This window comes from Perca fluviatilis, chromosome 5 (assembly GCF_010015445.1).
Source record: "Perca fluviatilis chromosome 5, GENO_Pfluv_1.0, whole genome shotgun sequence".
NCBI classification, from domain to species: domain Eukaryota; kingdom Metazoa; phylum Chordata; class Actinopteri; order Perciformes; family Percidae; genus Perca; species Perca fluviatilis.
The window spans coordinates 29927993-29946678 of NC_053116.1; the positions used below are offsets into that span (position 1 = coordinate 29927993).

General features: G+C 41.7%; 1 protein-coding gene across 2 annotated transcripts; it reads right to left on the bottom strand.

Moving 5' to 3' along the window:
* Window positions 1–195: 195 nt before the first annotated feature.
* On the bottom strand, window positions 196–18241 carry brpf3b (bromodomain and PHD finger containing, 3b). Of its 2 annotated transcripts, none has more exons than XM_039800361.1 (13): window positions 17860–18241; window positions 15185–16746; window positions 14703–14865; window positions 13472–13603; window positions 11963–12091; window positions 7834–8146; window positions 5099–5389; window positions 3798–4391; window positions 3075–3156; window positions 2899–2987; window positions 2568–2662; window positions 1956–2110; window positions 196–1680 (listed from the first exon to the last, which is right to left on the bottom strand). In XM_039800361.1, the coding sequence occupies exons 2-13, from the start codon at window positions 16720–16722 to the stop codon at window positions 1497–1499; spliced, it is 3765 nt and encodes a 1254-aa protein (XP_039656295.1). In that variant the 5' UTR covers window positions 16723–16746; window positions 17860–18241; the 3' UTR covers window positions 196–1496. The 2 variants fall into 2 exon arrangements, with proteins under 2 accessions (XP_039656295.1, XP_039656294.1); XM_039800360.1 differs by having other exon boundaries at window positions 3798–4394.
* Window positions 18242–18686: the final 445 nt, after the last annotated feature.

The following is an 18686-nucleotide window of genomic DNA, read 5'->3' on the forward strand; positions in this document are numbered from 1 at the left end:
GTTCATCACTGGAAAAGATCATTTTCTGACTAAACTCTGGGACTAAATGGACTTTACTTTCACCACACCTAGAGCTCTTCAAGAGAGTTTGAACTAATGGTCTGACTTCCTGCTTGTAAAGCATTTAAAATATAATCAAATATTACTAGAACAAGAACTTCTCACTTTTGGTCATAAAAAGACAATACACAAATCTGCAGTTAAGTATCCCAAAAATATTTTTAATAGAGCATTTATTTCCCACAATGTGGAAATACTGATTCAGACAAAATACTTGGTGAGCAGGTAAAATATGCAGGTAGTACAAGTCTATAAAGGTGTATTTTTCCATTGATAAAATGGGGCTCTCGACAATAAATAGAATCTTCTGGGGGGGTCAGCAGTGAATAATGGCGGTTGGTCTTGAGTAAAATCAACATCAAAATCAGCTGTTAAAATGTTGGCTGCATGTTTTTAAAAACTCACTCCATTTGTTTTAAATAAGATTTAATTCTCAACTTTAACCAATATAACTTTATTTCTATAGTTCGGTCTTCCATAAATAAAATATTTCTCTTTGTATCAAAAAGAGAATTTAAATACAAAGAACAGTGGCTCATTGTGTTGTATGCTCTGAATGCGCGCACACACACACACACACACACACACACACACACACACACACACACACACACACACACACACACACACACACACACACACACACACACACACACACACACACACACACACACACACACACACACACACACACACACACACACACACACACACACACACACACATTACATCAAAGACAAGCCAAGTACACTGCAGCAAATCAGGAATTATTTCATCTCTAAAATTATACACGTCGCTTTGCCCCTTATGGGTTGATTGAAATACGCATTTTAAAACAGCAACATTAAATTAAATTGGGTTTAATAATACACACATATGTACACAAAGTGTGCCTTTATAATATACAATTGTCTTTGTAAAAGATTAAAATGTAAAAAGCTATTGTATAAAAGATAGCAGTGATCCATTCATACGTCTTCTGTGTTTCATATAAACATGTCAAATCTCTTTTCTGACAATTTGATTCCTTGGCAGTAGCATTATACAAAATAGAGGGAAATTATTTTGAATTGGATCCAGACACTCAGCTTCAACACATCCAGGTGGAGTAAGCAGATGCCTCTATGCACCCCTGAACGGAGATTTAACGCTTACCGACCACAGCCAACGGGGGACCAAAAGGTAACTTCATTCACATCTGGAGCTCCACATCCACGACGACACAAAGGCAAACACCACTGCTCAGTGTGTCAGACACTAGTGGTTTAGTGGTTTGGTAAAGGACTACAGTCCAGGACACTGTGCTGAGCAACAACCTCTTCAGACCACAGTGTGAATACAAATTCAACTAGCAGTAGGACCAACCTGCTGCCTTAAGACCAAAGAGAGATGCATAGTGGCTGTCTGTGGGTGCACACAGGGCTCACTGTTGCCCTCTACAGGTAGTTGGAGGTCACAAAGCCATGGCTGTGGCTGACTCGGCTCTGGTGCATCATGGCGCGGTCGTACGCCACCTGGACGGACTTGCGGATGCTGGACTTGCGGCCCTCCATTATGCGCAGCTTGTCCGCTGTGTCTTCTACACCCAACGGTGTCAGCTTATCACGTGGGAGCCACTGCCTACAGTACCAAAGACACAGATTGATGATTAGCACTTTCAATGCTTTACACCTATTTGCATCATTCGGACCTATATGTGTTCAATGTAAAGATATACATATGATGAAAATAAACAAAATTCTTCTTCATGTTTTTTTTCTTTTCAAATTAACACACAAGTTGTCCGTTTTTAGAGCAGCAGCTTTGCTCAGGAGTTATGATTCACCCAGCTGAGGGTCTCACTGTGGCAGGAGGAGCACTTGCACTACATTTGGGCATGTCTGTTTGACCCTCACCATGTTCGCTTGTTGTCAAAGAAGAGCACAAGGTAGAGCCTCTCGTTGGTCTCCTCCTGCCTCTGCTCCCCCAGACAGAGGACCTCTTTGGGTGGGACAGGGATGGGCACCCCGTTGTGCAGCAGGCCCTCCTCAGGCATCTCTGGGTCGATGATCTGGAACAAACGCACAGTCAATCTCACAGGAAACGTAGGTCTGTTTCTAGCACTGCGCTCTCACACAGCTGTTCTATGAGATTGAAATTCTTAATTGGGAATAACCCCTTGAGGCAGTCAGAGCTCCGCTCTCTGTCAAGATGCAGAGACGCCAGACATGCTCGCGCTTATGCACTCTTGGGTACCGAAATTTGGCACCGTTTGATTTAAAGTGAATCTGTCCTCGGTAGTACCAACATTATTTTTTAATTTTTTATGCGTTCTGCAGAGAAGGGAGACTGGCGGTCACATGGTAGATATCGTTCATATACATTTATTTATTTTTTTAAACTAGTCAAGGCAGCAAGCGTGTGTTGCTCAGGCGGCCGCCTAAGCTGCAAAGTGCTGCGGGAAACCCTGCCATTTGTTGACAGCTCATATTAAATGGTGCTTCAGTAATATTAGAACAAAGGATTACCAGCGCAGGATAGGAGGGATATCCCCGACACTTGGCCCACACCAGATCTAGAGGCTCCAGCTCCGTCCCATCCTCAGACATTTGGCTGCTGATGCCTGCAAAACAGCAGCAGACGGTGAAATCATTTTATTGATACAAAATTAACAGGACACTCAGGCATGCATATTCCCAATGAGGTTAAAGTGTTATATTTGTAACACAAAATGTCCTATGCTTAGGGCACATTTGTGAGCGGGGGAGAGGGAAAAAGAACGCCATGCAATAATGCACAGCAGAAAAAAAGCTATATAAATGTCAGGTGAAGTTGAAAAAAATTTAAATAAAGACATACCAGTGTAATCTGAGTCTCCGTTGACTATCTCCAGAAAGGGAACTTTGGAAAGAGCTGGTTTCCCGAGGCTTCGCTTAGGTGGTGAGCTGCTGTAAGACAGCACATTGTATCGTCAATGTATTGTCAATCATTACAATAACCAAAGAACTGCTTACAACAGATAGACCATGTCTTACATTTCTTTGTGCAGGACTGGACAAGGGCTGTACTCAGAGTCTGATCCGCCGTCTTTGTGCTTGTTGAAGCCATTGGTCAGCCCTGAAAGCAAATGAGAGGAATCTCAGAACAATCTTAGAAAACCAGGGGAAAACTAAATAGAAAAGGACAAATCTAAGCATAGATATCTTTAGTCTCATCTCGGTCGCAATTAAAACACCAGAGAGCTAGAACGACAATCAGTGCAAAACAGCAATAATCACAGATAATGGGGGATGGAGGGGTGGTGTAAGGGTAGAGGGAATTGGGCAGTTGTTTGTTTTGTAGATTTGGTAGCATGTGGATCAGTTTCCTCACCATAAAAGAGAAAGAACAAGAGGATGGTAACCTGATGTGATAAACAGATAATAAAATGGATAAAGATAAGTTGAAGACTGCTCTTAACTCTTGAAGATAAGGGATGACAAGTCTGTTCTGAAAGCAAGAATGTAGCTAAATTTAACATTACTTCAAATGTAACAGCTGCAACTGCACTCATAACAAGCCATACATCCCTTCACATGTATTTGCTGTCTGACATGTTAACTGGTAGCCAATAACAAATGTAAAGTCAGCACATTTAACAAGAATCCTATGTGATCATATCCTAATGCTTGTCTTCAGTGCCAAGAGTAGTCGGGTCTAAAACACCGCCCTGAGTTGAGGATCTTAAACTATTGTCAGTACTAAGAAAAGCTTCTCACCACTTTCCAGTGTATGGTTTGGTGTCTTCTCCAGTTCACTATCTGAGCACATGTCTCGACTGGGGGTCCATTGTTCATTGAGGATGGGGGGTCCGGGGCTTTTCTGTGGGGTCTTGGATGGAGTGGACAAAGGTGTGGTGGATGGGGTACTGGCTGTGGAGTTGGGTGCTGTTAGGGCGTTGCTTGTATTGTTGTCCTGCTGCCCTTTTCCGTTCAGCAAAGGATTGTCTCTCTCTCTGAACAACTTGGCTCCATTTTTTGCCTTTTTGAACAATACAGAGGTTCGTCGTCCAACTCCCCCAGTGGTGTGCCGTGGGGGGGTGCTGAGCTCTGGTAAGCCGTTGGCCACCGCCTGTCCTTCACTGTGCAAAATGGGAGGCGCAAGCCGCTCCTGTGCTTTAGTGCAATTCATATTCTCTGTGGTGCTGTCTGAGAGGTCACCGTCCATCTTTAGGCGTTTGCAGGGCCAGCTGGCGGACTGAGGCTCCCCTGTGATTGGTCGCAGGGTGGGAGGCTCCAGAGGTGCGCCCCCAAGTCGTGGAGGAGGAGCCGGCCCTGTAGGTTCCAGTGTCGGGGGCGAAGTGGATTTGAGGTCTTCTGGAAGATAAGAGGAGAAAAATTTAATTCAATTTCACTCAGTGTTTATTTCAAATGAATGTCCATTTAGTATGTAGTGTGATGTGGTGGTGTAGTGTTCATACTGGAAAATGGTGTCACTTAATAATGGTTTACATTTCATTCTAACAGTCTAACCACAGTCTAAAGGGAGTTGAGATATTCTGTAGATATGGAGAACCTTATCAAGACGAGTGAATAAATAACTTTGCTCTCACAACCGTACACCAGCAACATGGTAACATGGCAGTATTTTATGACTCAACTGATAAATCACAGGTGTTCTACTGTACTCCTCTACAGTAGCAAGAGACTGTTTGACTGGACTAGCCTGTAGTCAGAAGTGGGATGACATGGCATGATGTACGTGGCCAATGGAGAGTGGTGAGTCCATGAGAGTGATGTATAAAAGAGGTGCAGACATAGAGTGCACTGGGAGAGAGTAGTTGTGAGGCAGCCATGGCTAACGAGACTCTGTTGGCCCCTACTTACTAGACTGGAGACAGTGGGGTGGTTGGGGTTGGTGCGTGGGGGGGACCCTGGCTCAATTACCTGAGGACAATGTTCCGTTAGCTCATGTTCACAACTGGTCTCATTGAAGAAAAAAAAAAAAAAAAAGAGGCTTTTAAAGGTTCATGCATTGGCAATTTCATACTGTTGAAGGGTCAGTGCTTTTCATCACCCACCTTTGTCCAAAGACAAAAGGCTGGTATCTGGCTTGGCGTCTTTGTCATCATTTTCCTCGTCATCTTCGTCCTCATCGTCTTCCTTCAAATGTCCATTGTGAAGGCTGTGGCGGGGGTGTTGGCCCTGCCTGTAGCGGATGTTGTTTATCTCGCGACGAAGTAGGCGGATGCGTCGAGTTCGGGCGCCACTGCATCTCATTGAGGTGACAAAGTCCAGCTTTTCTAACAGCTCCTTCAGCTGTTCCTCCACTGTCATATGAAGCCGGTTGTCTGGATCCAGAATGCTGTCAACTGGACACAACAGGAAAGAGTTAGGCTAAGAGTGAAGCTAGCGTGCTTTTTCCATGAAGGTACAACAAAACATGACTTTAATACTGATTAGCTAATAAGCACGTAGAACAAACGAGCAAGCCAAAATAATAATATAATAGTGTAAATGTAATAAATAATGCATAGATTCTCTTTTGCAGAGGTGTACACGAGTGCGATATGGCCTGTAGATGTCTAATAGCAGACAGCAAATGCATTGGAGATGGTACAACTAACATTTTGGATAAAAGTGTATGGAGCTAAACGGTGTAAAGCCCCTGATGTTAATGTTAGCACAAGTTTGGCTCACTGTTAACCATAGTGAACAAACTGCAGCGCGATCACCTGGAGGGGGCTTTTACAAGGCGTCCTTAAAGTCTGTACTCCCCAGCTTTTTTCCAGCATGTAGATTGTGCTACTAGAGGGAAGAACACACTAGACCACGTATACTCTAACATCAAGAAAGCACACAGAACTGCTCCTCTCCCTCACCTGGGCCAGTCAGATCACATAAACTAATCCTGATCCCAGCATAAATCCCGGTCATCAGGACTATACAGCCAAGTAGAAGGACTATCAGAACCTGGCCTGACACTGCCCTGTCTCATCTCCAGGACAGCTTCCAATAAGGACATGGTTGTGTGCAATGTTACAGAACCGAGCCCTTTGTTTATTGTTATGATTTCATCTTGCTTGTATGCTGCACAATTTACATTACAGCAGAGGTGAACAACTGAATGTGTACTCAGAGTTCAATGTTCCTATACTAGTTTAATTAGTATAGTATTAGTATTTTGTCTTTGAATTGTTTTTACTTGAATACTTAAATTTAAAGAATTATTTTAAAGAAAATAATAAGAACTGTTTTCATTCAACATTGTGCCCATTATCATCATCAGTGATTAAGTAACTCAGACTTTTAAAAACACATTTTTAAAGGATATCGTCTAATTATCGTTATCGTCAAAATCTGAAAAAATATCGAGATATTATTTTTTTGTCCATATCGCCCACCCCTAATAGACAGTGTGGGATGTAACAATCTGCAGCTGCCGGAAAAACACAGACTGTGCGTTCAATGAAACTGGTAACCTACAGCCTCGTGGTGCATTCAAAGTTATTGTTAAATGCCCTTTTCCCATCTGGTGGTTGTTTTTGTCGTTCAACAGCTATTTACTAGTGAAATAAGTTATTGTTATAGTTATTACATTATTATTAAATCATTTAATTTTGACCATATGGCCTTAGCAATAAACAAGCCGTTCTTTAATGTCGCCAACTGTTGTTTAGTAACCTTTATTTTTTATTTTTTACTTTCTTAAAAAGTATCAGTTCAGGCACTGTTAAGGCACCGGTACCGTTTTAAAAGTACCGGTATCCAAACCAAACAATACCCAACCCTAATATTGACCCTAGTTTCAAATGTGTGACTAGATTGAAACATTTTTCTTTTGTTTACAGTAAATAAATACATAATAAACAAATACAAATCTTAAAATCAAGTTCATAAAGTCACTTTCTTTGCATTCATTTGATTCCCAATCAATATACACTGGTAAGAATTGCTTTCCATTGTTAATATGTACTTAAAAACTGTTCTCAAATGCAAAATAATATAATTTTAATCATGTGATAAAACATGCGATTAATCGCGATTAACTATAGAAATTCAGTGATTAATCGCGTTAAAAAAAATATATCGTTTGACAGCCCTAATATAAATTGATTGAGCATTACCGGGTTGAGGTTATACAGCCATAACACAAGGAAACCAGGCAATTAAGATTGGAATTAATGGTTTAGGCCCCAGAGGGTTAACTATGAACACATCAGTCAATGGATAGTCAGGGAAACAACTAAACTGATACAAAAACACAGTTCCAAAACCAATTGTTAAAATGATTACAGGTAAAAAATATATGACCCAGCCCTCTCCTGCCAAGTTGCCTCATTCAAACCTAAGACTTCCCAGAAGATGTCAGTCTCCACTATATAGACACAACAGCCTGACATCTCGACATAAGAGCAATATGCAAAATAGGACATGGAACACTGCCATTTGTTGGTGCCTACACCAATTTGTTATCATCATCATTTAAGAAGGAAGCATTGGCGCTGACATTCATGTTACCCATAGGAACAGACAACTAACTTGACACATGACATGGTAAATATACATTTGAGACAAATAATTGAGGACTATTTTCAACAAATTATTGCTCTGTATTACTCATCTAAGGTGTTATTGTGTAATTAATGTTTCTTTGTTAAACAGACCAAACCTATCGTAAAATAAATGTTTCTTAATTGTACTGGATCATAGATCCTGCATTTACTATTAAATCATATGAGAGGGATACATACGAAAGGTGTGTGTGTGTGTGTGTGTGTTCACATCCCGTGTCAAGAACCACTCTGTGACTCACCATCCTCCCAGGTGCAGCTGTAAAAGTCTCGTTTCTGCAGTGAATCTGAGAGGTGCATGCCAGTGTTCAGGTCCAGGCCAGTGTTGGTGGCTTGGCGTTGGGCATGGCGCAGTATGGCTCCTCCTAAGTCTCTAAGACGCAGCGCTACTCGGTGGAAGACTGTGTCCTTGCTGTTGTAGAGGAGGCAGTTGGACACCATCAGGTTGAAGTCCGTCTCCAGGTCGGTCACTGAGCGGTAGGCATGATTCTCTAGCTTAGAGCGCATAGTGGAGAAGTCCATGGGCTGGCTGATGAACTCCAGGTAGTCTGGGACCTGAGAACAAGACATTACTCCAAAAGTTAATGGGACAGAAAGTGGACACATATTTGCAGTAGTGCTGGGCGGTATACCAGTTTATACAGTATACTGGTATTAATTTCCCGTATGATATGAATTTTTCATATACTCTAATACCGGTGCATTGCCGCAGGGAGCGCTACGGCCGAAGTAATCTGCAAGTGAATTGAGAACGGGAGCCCAGTTAACTGCATACCCTTCTCACTCATGGTAGTAACTTTATAACACAACAATAAATATGCTACTGCACATTCAAGAACAGAGAAGAAAGTTAGAAGATGAAGAAAGACTGGAGATACACCAGAACAACGTATGCTCAAGAGAGGAACATAATCGGACATAATTTAGCCACTGTTGTTGCCCGTCACTAACATTATTTGGTTGCGCTAATGTTACTCGGCCGTGCTAACGTTAAAGACATGTCATTTCAAGCATGCAGCGGCGCAACATTATGAACGCAATAACAATCCACCTACGGTCCCGCTACAGACCATTGAGAAAGATGGGAAAAAGATGGGTTCAGAGCAATGATTAAAACACTGGATTTAAGATATCTTGCCTCGCTGAAATACATCCGCCAACATGCTAACATTATTCAAACACCGAAGGAGGCTGACAGCAGAGCTACGTTCAGTCGCCCACTTTTCTACAACCTAATTTACCTGTGGCCAAGGTAGTGTTTATACAACTATCTTACAACTATTTTGTTTTGAAAGGGAAACAATGTTAAAGTAGTTTGTATGTGTATTCATTTGATTTAAGTTTATTTTACTACTTTGCAGTTTGCACAATATAAATAGTTTTGAATCTGTAACGGTTTCATGCATTTTCCTTCATATAACCTTATTGTATAATGTTGTGGAGCCAAGCAAACCCTTTAGTAATCAAAGCTTTTAGTAAACATGATGACATTAAAAAGTTTTTGTGATATTCTATGTATCCCTGACAGTAGAATAAGCCATTATAAACCTATATAAAGGCCCACTCAAGCAAAAGAAAGAAAATACCGTGATATAGCGTGAAACCTCCAGAATCTTAAAAAATACTGTTACAATTTTTTGTTATACCACTCAGCACTAATTAGCAGATGAATACAAATTAGTGGAAGTGCAAAAGGTGAAAAAGTGAAATATAAGAGGTGCTATTTTGGTTGGACTGGTTCTGGAAGTAAAAGCCCCATTCATTTATTCCAAAGACAATGTTACGTGCTTCACAATTCGAGCACTAAGAGCTTTGCTGGACATTAACCTTTCCCAATTAAATACAAAAGATTAAGAACCATTAGAAAATATGTGGTTCTTCGAAGTTATAAGCCTGTGTCATACCTGCAAACTCAGAAGGGCTGAAATAACAATAACTTATTTCACCAGTAAATTACTGTTAAATGACAAGAGCCACCACTGGATGGAAAAAGGGTATTTTACCATTACTTTGAATGCACCATGAGGCTGGCGAGGCGGGGCTGAGTCTGTGTTTTTCAGACAACGGCAGCTACAGTCTGGTGTTACAATCCTCTACAGTGAAATACAGACACATTTTTACCCTGTTTAGCTGTCGGCATTTTAACGGTGTTTACTCCAGCTGCTTGCTAACGGTAGACTAACATTACCTGCTGCCAGGTGTAGTTGTTAACTAGCGTCCCGTGCGCAAAATTACGAATCCCACTATGGCCACACCAAGACCCGCCCTACGAAGCAGCTCGTTTGGTTGGGGTTAGGCATTTGACCTCGAGTGGTTAAGGTTAGGTTTGGGTTAAAACGCAGCGATTGGTCAGGAGATAGGACCTGTACATGTAAGCATGGACGCCTGGCCAATAGTAGTGTGTGAATGCTATTGAAGGGCGGGTCTTGGCGTGGCCCTAGTGGGGGAAAAAAAATATCGTGTCCCGTGCGGCGATGTTTCCGTTCCCTCTAACATCTGTTTTCGGAGCATCAGAGAGAAGCGCAGTCATTTAAGTGGCACCTAAATAAGGCACCGAAATCTGCGTTGCTATTTGGTCCAGTAGATAACGGTGCCGTATTAGCACCGGGTCTTGGACGCCCCCAAAATAAAAACTCTTCAGATCTACCAGATTCATGTGGATGACATTTTCCCATTTCAAACGGTGATTTTCACCAAAAAACAACTAGTTTGCAGGTATGCTGTGTACATTGAAACTTTAGGGGCAGGCCAACTACGCCTCCCAAGGTGCACTTCGGCAAGAAACATAGTAAGAAACTAGGGATGGGCGATATGGCCTAAAATCCATATTGCGATATACATTGCAGCCTCTTGCGATAACGATATATAAATTATAATAGAACCATTTCAGACCAGGTTACATAGACCCTAAGGAAAACCAAACGGCTAAATATATATATATTTTTTTTTTTTAAAGAGAAAGAAACGTAGTATGTAGTTTTGAGAACATTTATTGTTCAAAACTGTAATTATACAACATAATGTTGCAGATGAATAAAATTCAAGTACACTAGTTGCAGAGACTTTGACAAAGAAAAAGCTTAAAGTATTGGGTGTCTTCTCTTTAGTGCAAACCATTCTTAAAGGCACTACACTTAGTAAGTTTAAGTCCTTGGTTCTTAAATGCCACCCAAGATGCAGAGAACAGGAAAAACTGGTGTCTGTTTAGTTAAGGAACAGACACCGTACTGGAAATACTTTCAGTATTAGGCAAAGATGCACAAATACTTTAAATAAAAACATATTTCAAACAAAGTTTCTTACCTGCAGCCACACACACACACACACACACACACACACACACACACACACACACACACACACACACACACACACACACAACACAACACACACACACACACACACACACACACACACACACACACACACACACACACACACACACACACACACACACACGTCTGATTATAGTTATACATTGCAAGTTGTTAGCAACACCATCAGGCGGCCTGGCGCGGCTGCCTGCTGGTCAAACGGTGCAGCCTCTGCTCAACCCGTACGGCAGGGCCGTAAACGAACCGGTACATTTGTTGGTCCCACTCCGCCGCTGCACACACGCGCACACACACACACGGTTGTATGTTCAGCGGGGAAGTACAACGTCTGCAAACACCGGCTGCCAAGATTCCAATCGTCCGTTATATAGTGAATGGTCAGGCTGGTGAAAGGCTCCATGGTAGGCTATGGCTCGACCACAGCTCCGTTGTAGTGGCTTAAATCCAAACCAAGACCAAATAATGGATGTTGCACCGGTCTTTTTCACCAGCTCCTTGTTTCGCTTTTAGTCATGTTTACTCAAGATGACGCGTTGCAGCTCGTGGCTCTAAACTTCGCGGGTAGATTGCGTCATCAACATGAATTATCGCGATAGTGCAATATAATTAAAATCTCTATCGTAGGCCAATTTTGTATCGTTTATATTGCATATCGTCTATATCACCCATCCCTATAAGAAACATATAATACAACAAATAAATAACAAAATATTCTAAGTAAATAGGATAAATAGGTTTGGGATTATTTTTACTACTGAAATTCATTTATTGTTATTACAGAGGGAAATTACCAAAAAACATAAACGGTCCCCAACCCTAGTCATAAGATTATAAACCTATAGGGTTTTTACATTATCTGGGAGAGGCCCGGGTTTCTCTGTTAAGTAACACTGAGCAATTTAATTTTAAGAAATATTTGAAATGAGAATACATAATGGGGAAAAAATACAGGGCCCTCCCACTTCACAACTCTATATAACCTGTTTGCATACATCTGGTCTTTGGCAACTTGTGTTCTAACAGTGAAATGTCTGACCTCCTTGATATTGACTGGTTGTGCAAAGATCTGGGCTGTGTCCTTCTCCTGTAGTTGGTCCAGAGTGGAGCGGAGCAGCATCAACATAGGGGTCAACTGCATCTCCAGAGCTTCCTGGTGAACTTTGACCTGCAGTTGTCAGATGATATGCATGTGATGTCACCATATGTGGAAGGTGCAGCCATAAAGGTTCTACAAACTGCCCAAAGGCTAAAGACAAGAGAAGCAAGCAAATTTCTCAAAGGAGAATGTCTACAAAATATCACATGAAGCACTTATCTGGTCAGATTTCAATATCCACACACCATTGGCAGTCCATTACATCATATGTATAATTGATGGCTTTCTCTTTTAACCTCTTAACAATCCGATGGCCCGTCCGAAATACTGTCTTTCGAAGGCTGTAGCGGTCTCGGTTTTAAAGCTAGAGTAAAAATATTGGTATCATATAAAACAATCAAAGAAATATATGACATGCTAGCTTGTCCGGAAGGGGGCTAAAAATACACTCCAAAGTTAGGCTTCATTTTGGTGAGGGAAAAACTGGCATTTGGTTATTTTCAAAGCAATCTCACTCTATAAATGATGTGTTGTGACCTTGAGGATAACCACAGCCTTATAGAACTTTACAAACACAAACAACAGACCTAGGGCATTCAGAGATGTATGGCTTTAGGTAGACTGATAGTAAACTGGGTTTCTAAGCAGTTTCTAAAACATAAGTGCGGCATCCAACTGCTGAAAAATGCAATTCTTACAAAAATCTCCAAATGTCAAATATTTTTGATAATGAATCACAGCATTTTTATGGTGTTGGACGAGGTCTTGTTGTCTAAATTTGGTATTTTGGAGGGACATTTTTTAATTTCTCAAGTGGTCAAAAATGGTTAGCGTCAAACCTGTACAGCAAATCATATCAAGCCAAAAATTGCTGCAACAATTTATGATACATGATAATGGCTCATTTACTTCCATCATAATGTTCTAAGCACTTATACACACTCAAAATGTATTTTAATTATTATTTAGGTTCCCGGCCTCACATCACTTCTATGTAATCAACTGTTGACCTTTTATCTACCCCTGAACATCCTGTCCCCCACCCCTCTAAAAAAAGAGGAGGAGGAATGCTAAGAGGTTAAAAAGGTATTTGTTTATTTTTCTCTCTATCACATAGCTCAGCCCATTTATTGCAGCCACCTGTTTGTTTTGCCACTCAGTTGTGGTTAGGGGATACTATCATGTGAAAAAGAGATGGCAATGTCTCTACTACTCTATAAGACAGGCAAATAAAAATGTGACCATCCAAACACCTCAGAACTTCAGACTACATTGGTAAACACCTTTAAATGAATTTGAAATACCTGTAATTTACGTACTTTAGATCTTCAGTAGTTCAGCTTCAAAATTCTGTATTGTGTAAATTAAACTTCATGCTTTCAAAAGGGTAAAGGATGAATTAACAAGCCTGAAAATAAAATGCCTGTGACATTAATCCATGCATGTTACCTGTTCTCGTTTAAGTTTCTCCCTCTTGCGGATGAGCTCCACCAACAGCCTGGCTTTTTCAAGATCATGCCGCAGCTTTTGCCAATATCTCAGTGCTTCTCTTGCAGCAGAAACCTTCTCATCCACCTCAGGCTACAAAGTGCAAGACATAATTTTTTGCTTTATTGTATAAACACTGTATCAGAGATGTATTCAAAGGCAATCAATTAAGTTTAGGAATTGTTGGTTAGGACAATGGCAAAAAAAAAAAAAAAGAAATTGAATACCATCACACATTTTTTATCATCAGAGTAGGGCTGGGCGATAAATCGATTTTATCGATTAATTCGAATGTTTAGTTAACGTTGATTTGTTTAAATGAAAATCGCTTTTCTCCTTAACATCCGCCAATGCTCCCCTCTGGGCTCCCGTAGTTCCAAACAGGTTCAGCCCTCCCCCCGCGCGTTTGCCATAGAGATACACAAACAACATGGTAGCGACAGGGACTAACATTAGTTCTTTTCTTAACCAGTCGCTTCATTAGTTACTTAACCGTAATCTCCGCCGAAATGACCAGCAGCTCGCGGTGCTCTGTCCCCGGCTGACAGTCACCTATTCTCAGATAACTGAACCACCAACTAAAGCCTGACCTGACAGAGCACCATGCGGAGCACCGGAGCCGGTGTTGAGGAACTCCGTTGCGGCTCAACACATCTACTAAATGCCGCTGATACGACCGAGCTGTGACGGAGGTCTGTAGCAGCTTAAACAACTAGCAATCACTGCTCTGTAGCACGGAGCTGGTCTTCAACGTTTTTTTTTTACCGCTAGTTAATACGAAGGAGCTTGCTAAAGGTATGCTACATTAATGAGACCATTGGATGTTAATGTACGTTACTCAGCAACAGATGAAAATAGGTGCAAGGTTGCGCGACTAAAGTCAAAATGATTTGAAGTGAATTACCTGTATGTGTGAAAACAGCTTCATCTCGCGCATCCGTTTTGTTGTTATATTTCCCCAAAATTGGCATGAATAATCATAATGGTATACGTGCCCAGTGTGTGTGCGAGCCAAAACAAAATAAAGTTAAAACTTGTTTTGAACAATTTCTTTGTCATCTGCAGATTGATTTTAAGTAGGGGGGAGAAAAAAAAATAGATTTAATCAGATTTTTTGTGCCCATATCGCCCAGGCCTACATTAGAGTACAAAAATAGTTACAAAGTACTAAGGCTATAGAACTGGTCCTTACCCTGAGCTCTTCAGTATTCCTTTGGGATTGGAAGTTAGAGTGCAGATGCCGGACCAGCGGCACACCGTTCCTCGACTGACGCTTCAGTAACCAGTAGTTATGCAGCCTATGTATGAATTGGTTTTTCCTCTGAAAGAGGATTCCTTTACAGATGATATTCAGCCTGAGAGACAGAGATAGATGCAGGTCGGTCTTACTATCAACATGACTGACATCAGTTCAGGCATCTCTACTCAAAAATGGTTTCTTGTAATTGTAACGAAAATAATATATTATAATAAATAATATATTATTAAATATGGGAGTATTTTCATTTGTCCTGCACCTGCCAGAAGGTGGGATGTGCACACAGTTACTTTTAGAAATTCTTAAAATTGTACACTTATTTAAACTGGCTAGTAGCAAATCCAAAAATTTGTTAATTTATGTTGAACAACAGACGCACAACATTTTATTGTATTCAAAATAAAATAAAATCGAACCTGCTTGTGGGTATCTGTGGCACGGTCACTTGTGGTGAAGCAGTGTTTTGTGCTGTTGACTCTGTGCTCTTCTTTCCTTTCTTTTTATCCATCTTGGCATCATCTTCAGACTTCCTGCCTTTTTTCGGTGTTTTAGGGCCCTCTGTGTATGCACTCCGTCCCCTACTAGCCCTACCTCTGCTGCCTACCACTCTTCCTTCACTCTCCTCATCTGAGACGGCCTCCTGTCCTGGTGGCGAATGGGCCTCACAGAATGCCGTCTTCTTAACAGAGAACGTGGTCCCGTTAACATTTGTCTCTCGCACAGGATCAATCTTCATAAACAAGCCAGCACGCTGAGCACATGTGACGTGAAACGCAGTGTAACAGTTGGCCTTGTGGCACTGAATTGATGCACCACGGCCCTTCTGCTTGCACAGGTAGCAGGTCAGTTTCCAGCGAGCTGGGGGGATGTTATTGACACCTTCCACTGGTTCCAGAAATACTGTGTTGGCAAAGCAGACTTCAGGGATCCAGATGGCACACACCACATGCGCCCAGCGGCCGTCACTCGTTTGCTTGAAGGCGCCGCCACGGTTCGGACATAGAACACAGTCAACAGGTTTCTGAGCGGACTGGAGGCAGCAGCGGCACAGCCACTGGCCCTCGGGGATGTAGGGCACACCGTAACACTCCTGGTGAACAGCCAGGTTGCAGGAGTCACAGAAGAGGATGACATTGCTGTTAAGGCACTCATCATCCAGGCACACGCAGCAGAAGGCATCGTCGTCAATAGCACCTTGAGAGGGCGTCCGGCTGCGGGCTTCCCGGTATGCCTCCTCCTCCAGCCGGTCAACCAGCAGCTCAAAGGTGTCTGGTGTGACAGCTGAAATACCCTCTGACGTCCGGCCAGCATTGACCATCTCCAGCCAAGCAGTGTCCTCTTCGTCCAAGTCATATTCTGCCTCAGCTTCCTCCTCCTCGGCTAAGCGTTCAATGTAACGGTAATATGCTGTAGGCAGAGGAGGTGCCTCGACCGGCGTGAAGGTTTCTAGCACATGAAACTTAGGTTCAGGGAGGGTCATGTGCTGATGGTGTGATGTGTTCAACTTTTCAGGTGTTTGGAGATGAGAATTGGGGCAGTGGTTCTTGGAAGGTCGTGGCGACTTGACAGGAGGACATTTGGAGTCTTTCCTGCGGCCTCTGAGTGAGACAGGTTTGCGGACTGTTTGGGCACTGCTGGTGGGAGATGATGACTGCTCACTGTTCTCCTTGTTACTGTTACACTCACTAATGTCCTGAGCCATCATCTCATCTTCAGTAATGACCTCCAAGGGCTCCAGAATAGAGATGCGGTGAAGCCTACCATCCAGTTCCACCTCTACCACCTTCTGGGCCTGGGAGTAAGACAGTGTTTCTCTGCTTGGAGATGCTTTGAGGCTGTAAGGGGATGGCGATCGCTGGCGGGCACCCCCACGCCTGCCAACTGCCCCATTGGACTTCTTGACATCAGCTCCACCTCCTGCGGCCACCTGGCCTTTTCGACGTGGCTTCCTCATAGGCCACCAATCACACTTTACCTCCTGTTGGTTTAAAAGGAAATGAGTATGAGAAAACAGTGTTGTTGTCAATTGTAAATAATAATAAATATACAAAAAGGTATTTTGTACAAGAATAAGCATTTGAAGGTGCTACAGTAGTATATGAAAACGTTATGCCATTATATCACCCTTTGAGGATAGCGCTCTGTAATGATTCATACATGACATTGCCCTTGCTAATATTTTGCTGTTGTTGTTTGCTTTTGTTATCTTGATTGTGTAGTAATCTCTTATTCTTATCTAGCTTGTTTTCTTAACATCTTATTTTCCCCTTGTGATCTTTAATAAGCAAAATCTAAAGCCATAAACTAAGTCCTAAATACCAGGCTTTGAACTTTTTGAGATATTGAGCCATTCAAAGCATTGGTCTTGTGTTGCATTTTACTGCAAAGTGTTATTAGGCTGGGCTATGTTCATTATCAGCTGTAGTGTAAACATTCCTTCACAGACCTCAACTCACAAGACTCGCTCAACCCAAATAGCTAAATGCACAGATCAATGTATTGACAGCTGGCCAACGGTCAAGCTAAGGGTCACTATTTACTGTCAATAGACACACGGCCAGTTAAGAAAAATGATCTGCAGATTATTCTCGACTTTATTTCATAAACTGTTGGCAACTACTATCAAGGCTAGCCACAACACAACGGGCACATCCAATCAGCTTTCAGGAAGGTTTGACTGATCCACCCCAGAGCCAATCAGCTTTAAGAATACCAACAGATCATGTCCTTATTTAGGGAGTAAAATGTCAGCCATATTTACTATTAAAAGCTCTTTTTCGGATTACATTTTAAATATAGTTTTGTACTGCTAAAGCAGTGCATTATATTGTAAAATTGGTATGAGAAAGGCACAATATTAATAGTATTACGGTACTCTAACATAAAAGTACAGAGTAGTTAACGTTTCAGATATCAGCTAGCTAACGTGCTAACTTTAAAAGATGGGCAGAACTAACGTTAGCTGCCTTGTTATAGTTTAACGTTGACAATGCGCATTACAAGTTTAACCGTTGCTAGCCAAAAATGAGGTCAAACGTCTGAGCCACTCTATAATAAAGAAACAGTACGTAGAAAACTTAAGCCATCTTACCTATTATGGCAGCTGACAGACACAGGTAGCTCGAAAGCCGCCGGTCTGAAGCCGCTTCTACAGTAATGGTTGCCTAGCCAGCCGCCTTACTTGCTGTAGCTACTCGCGAAGCTAGTTAGCTACTGTTAGCCAGCTACAATTTGCTGGCACAGCCGGTATGTTTAGCTCTTTTATACCGCTTGTGTTTCTTCACAACACGGCGTTTGGAAGGCAAGGAGTCAATCCCAAAGTCTTACTGAGAACACGAGAGTAGTATATTTGCATTAATAATCTGAAAAACAGCATATCGTCGACTCAATTTTGTGAGAAGGAGAAATACTAGTCTCCTTCGGCTAGCTGACTAGCTGTTTGGGATCCTGAGTATGTGCTAAATCGAAATGAGCAAAAGTAAAAACATAGGACTTCCGGATAGATGTTTCAAAATAAAGTCCTTACTGGAACATGTCAAATGTTTCACAATTAATACAGCTAAAAAATAATTTAATTTAACATGAGACCGAATTTAATTACACCTAGTTGTTTTTCTTTTTTTCCCAACATATAATTTTCACAGTATTTCAGTGCAATACGGTCTATGACAAAATGTGGTACTTGTTACAAGCTATGCATAGTGAAATGTGGCAGAAGTTGGATGAGCAGTATTAGATGGTGGCCTAGGTATTTGGGAGCTGCGAAGTGCAGAGATACTCTTTTCCACACATTTTATTTAACACGTTTGTGTTATTATTGCCTTAGTCTTGCATTGCCAGACATAACTCCACAACGCTAATATTGCCTTAAATGCACTCTTAAGTAATACATTCTTGCTTAAAGTATTTTATATTGCT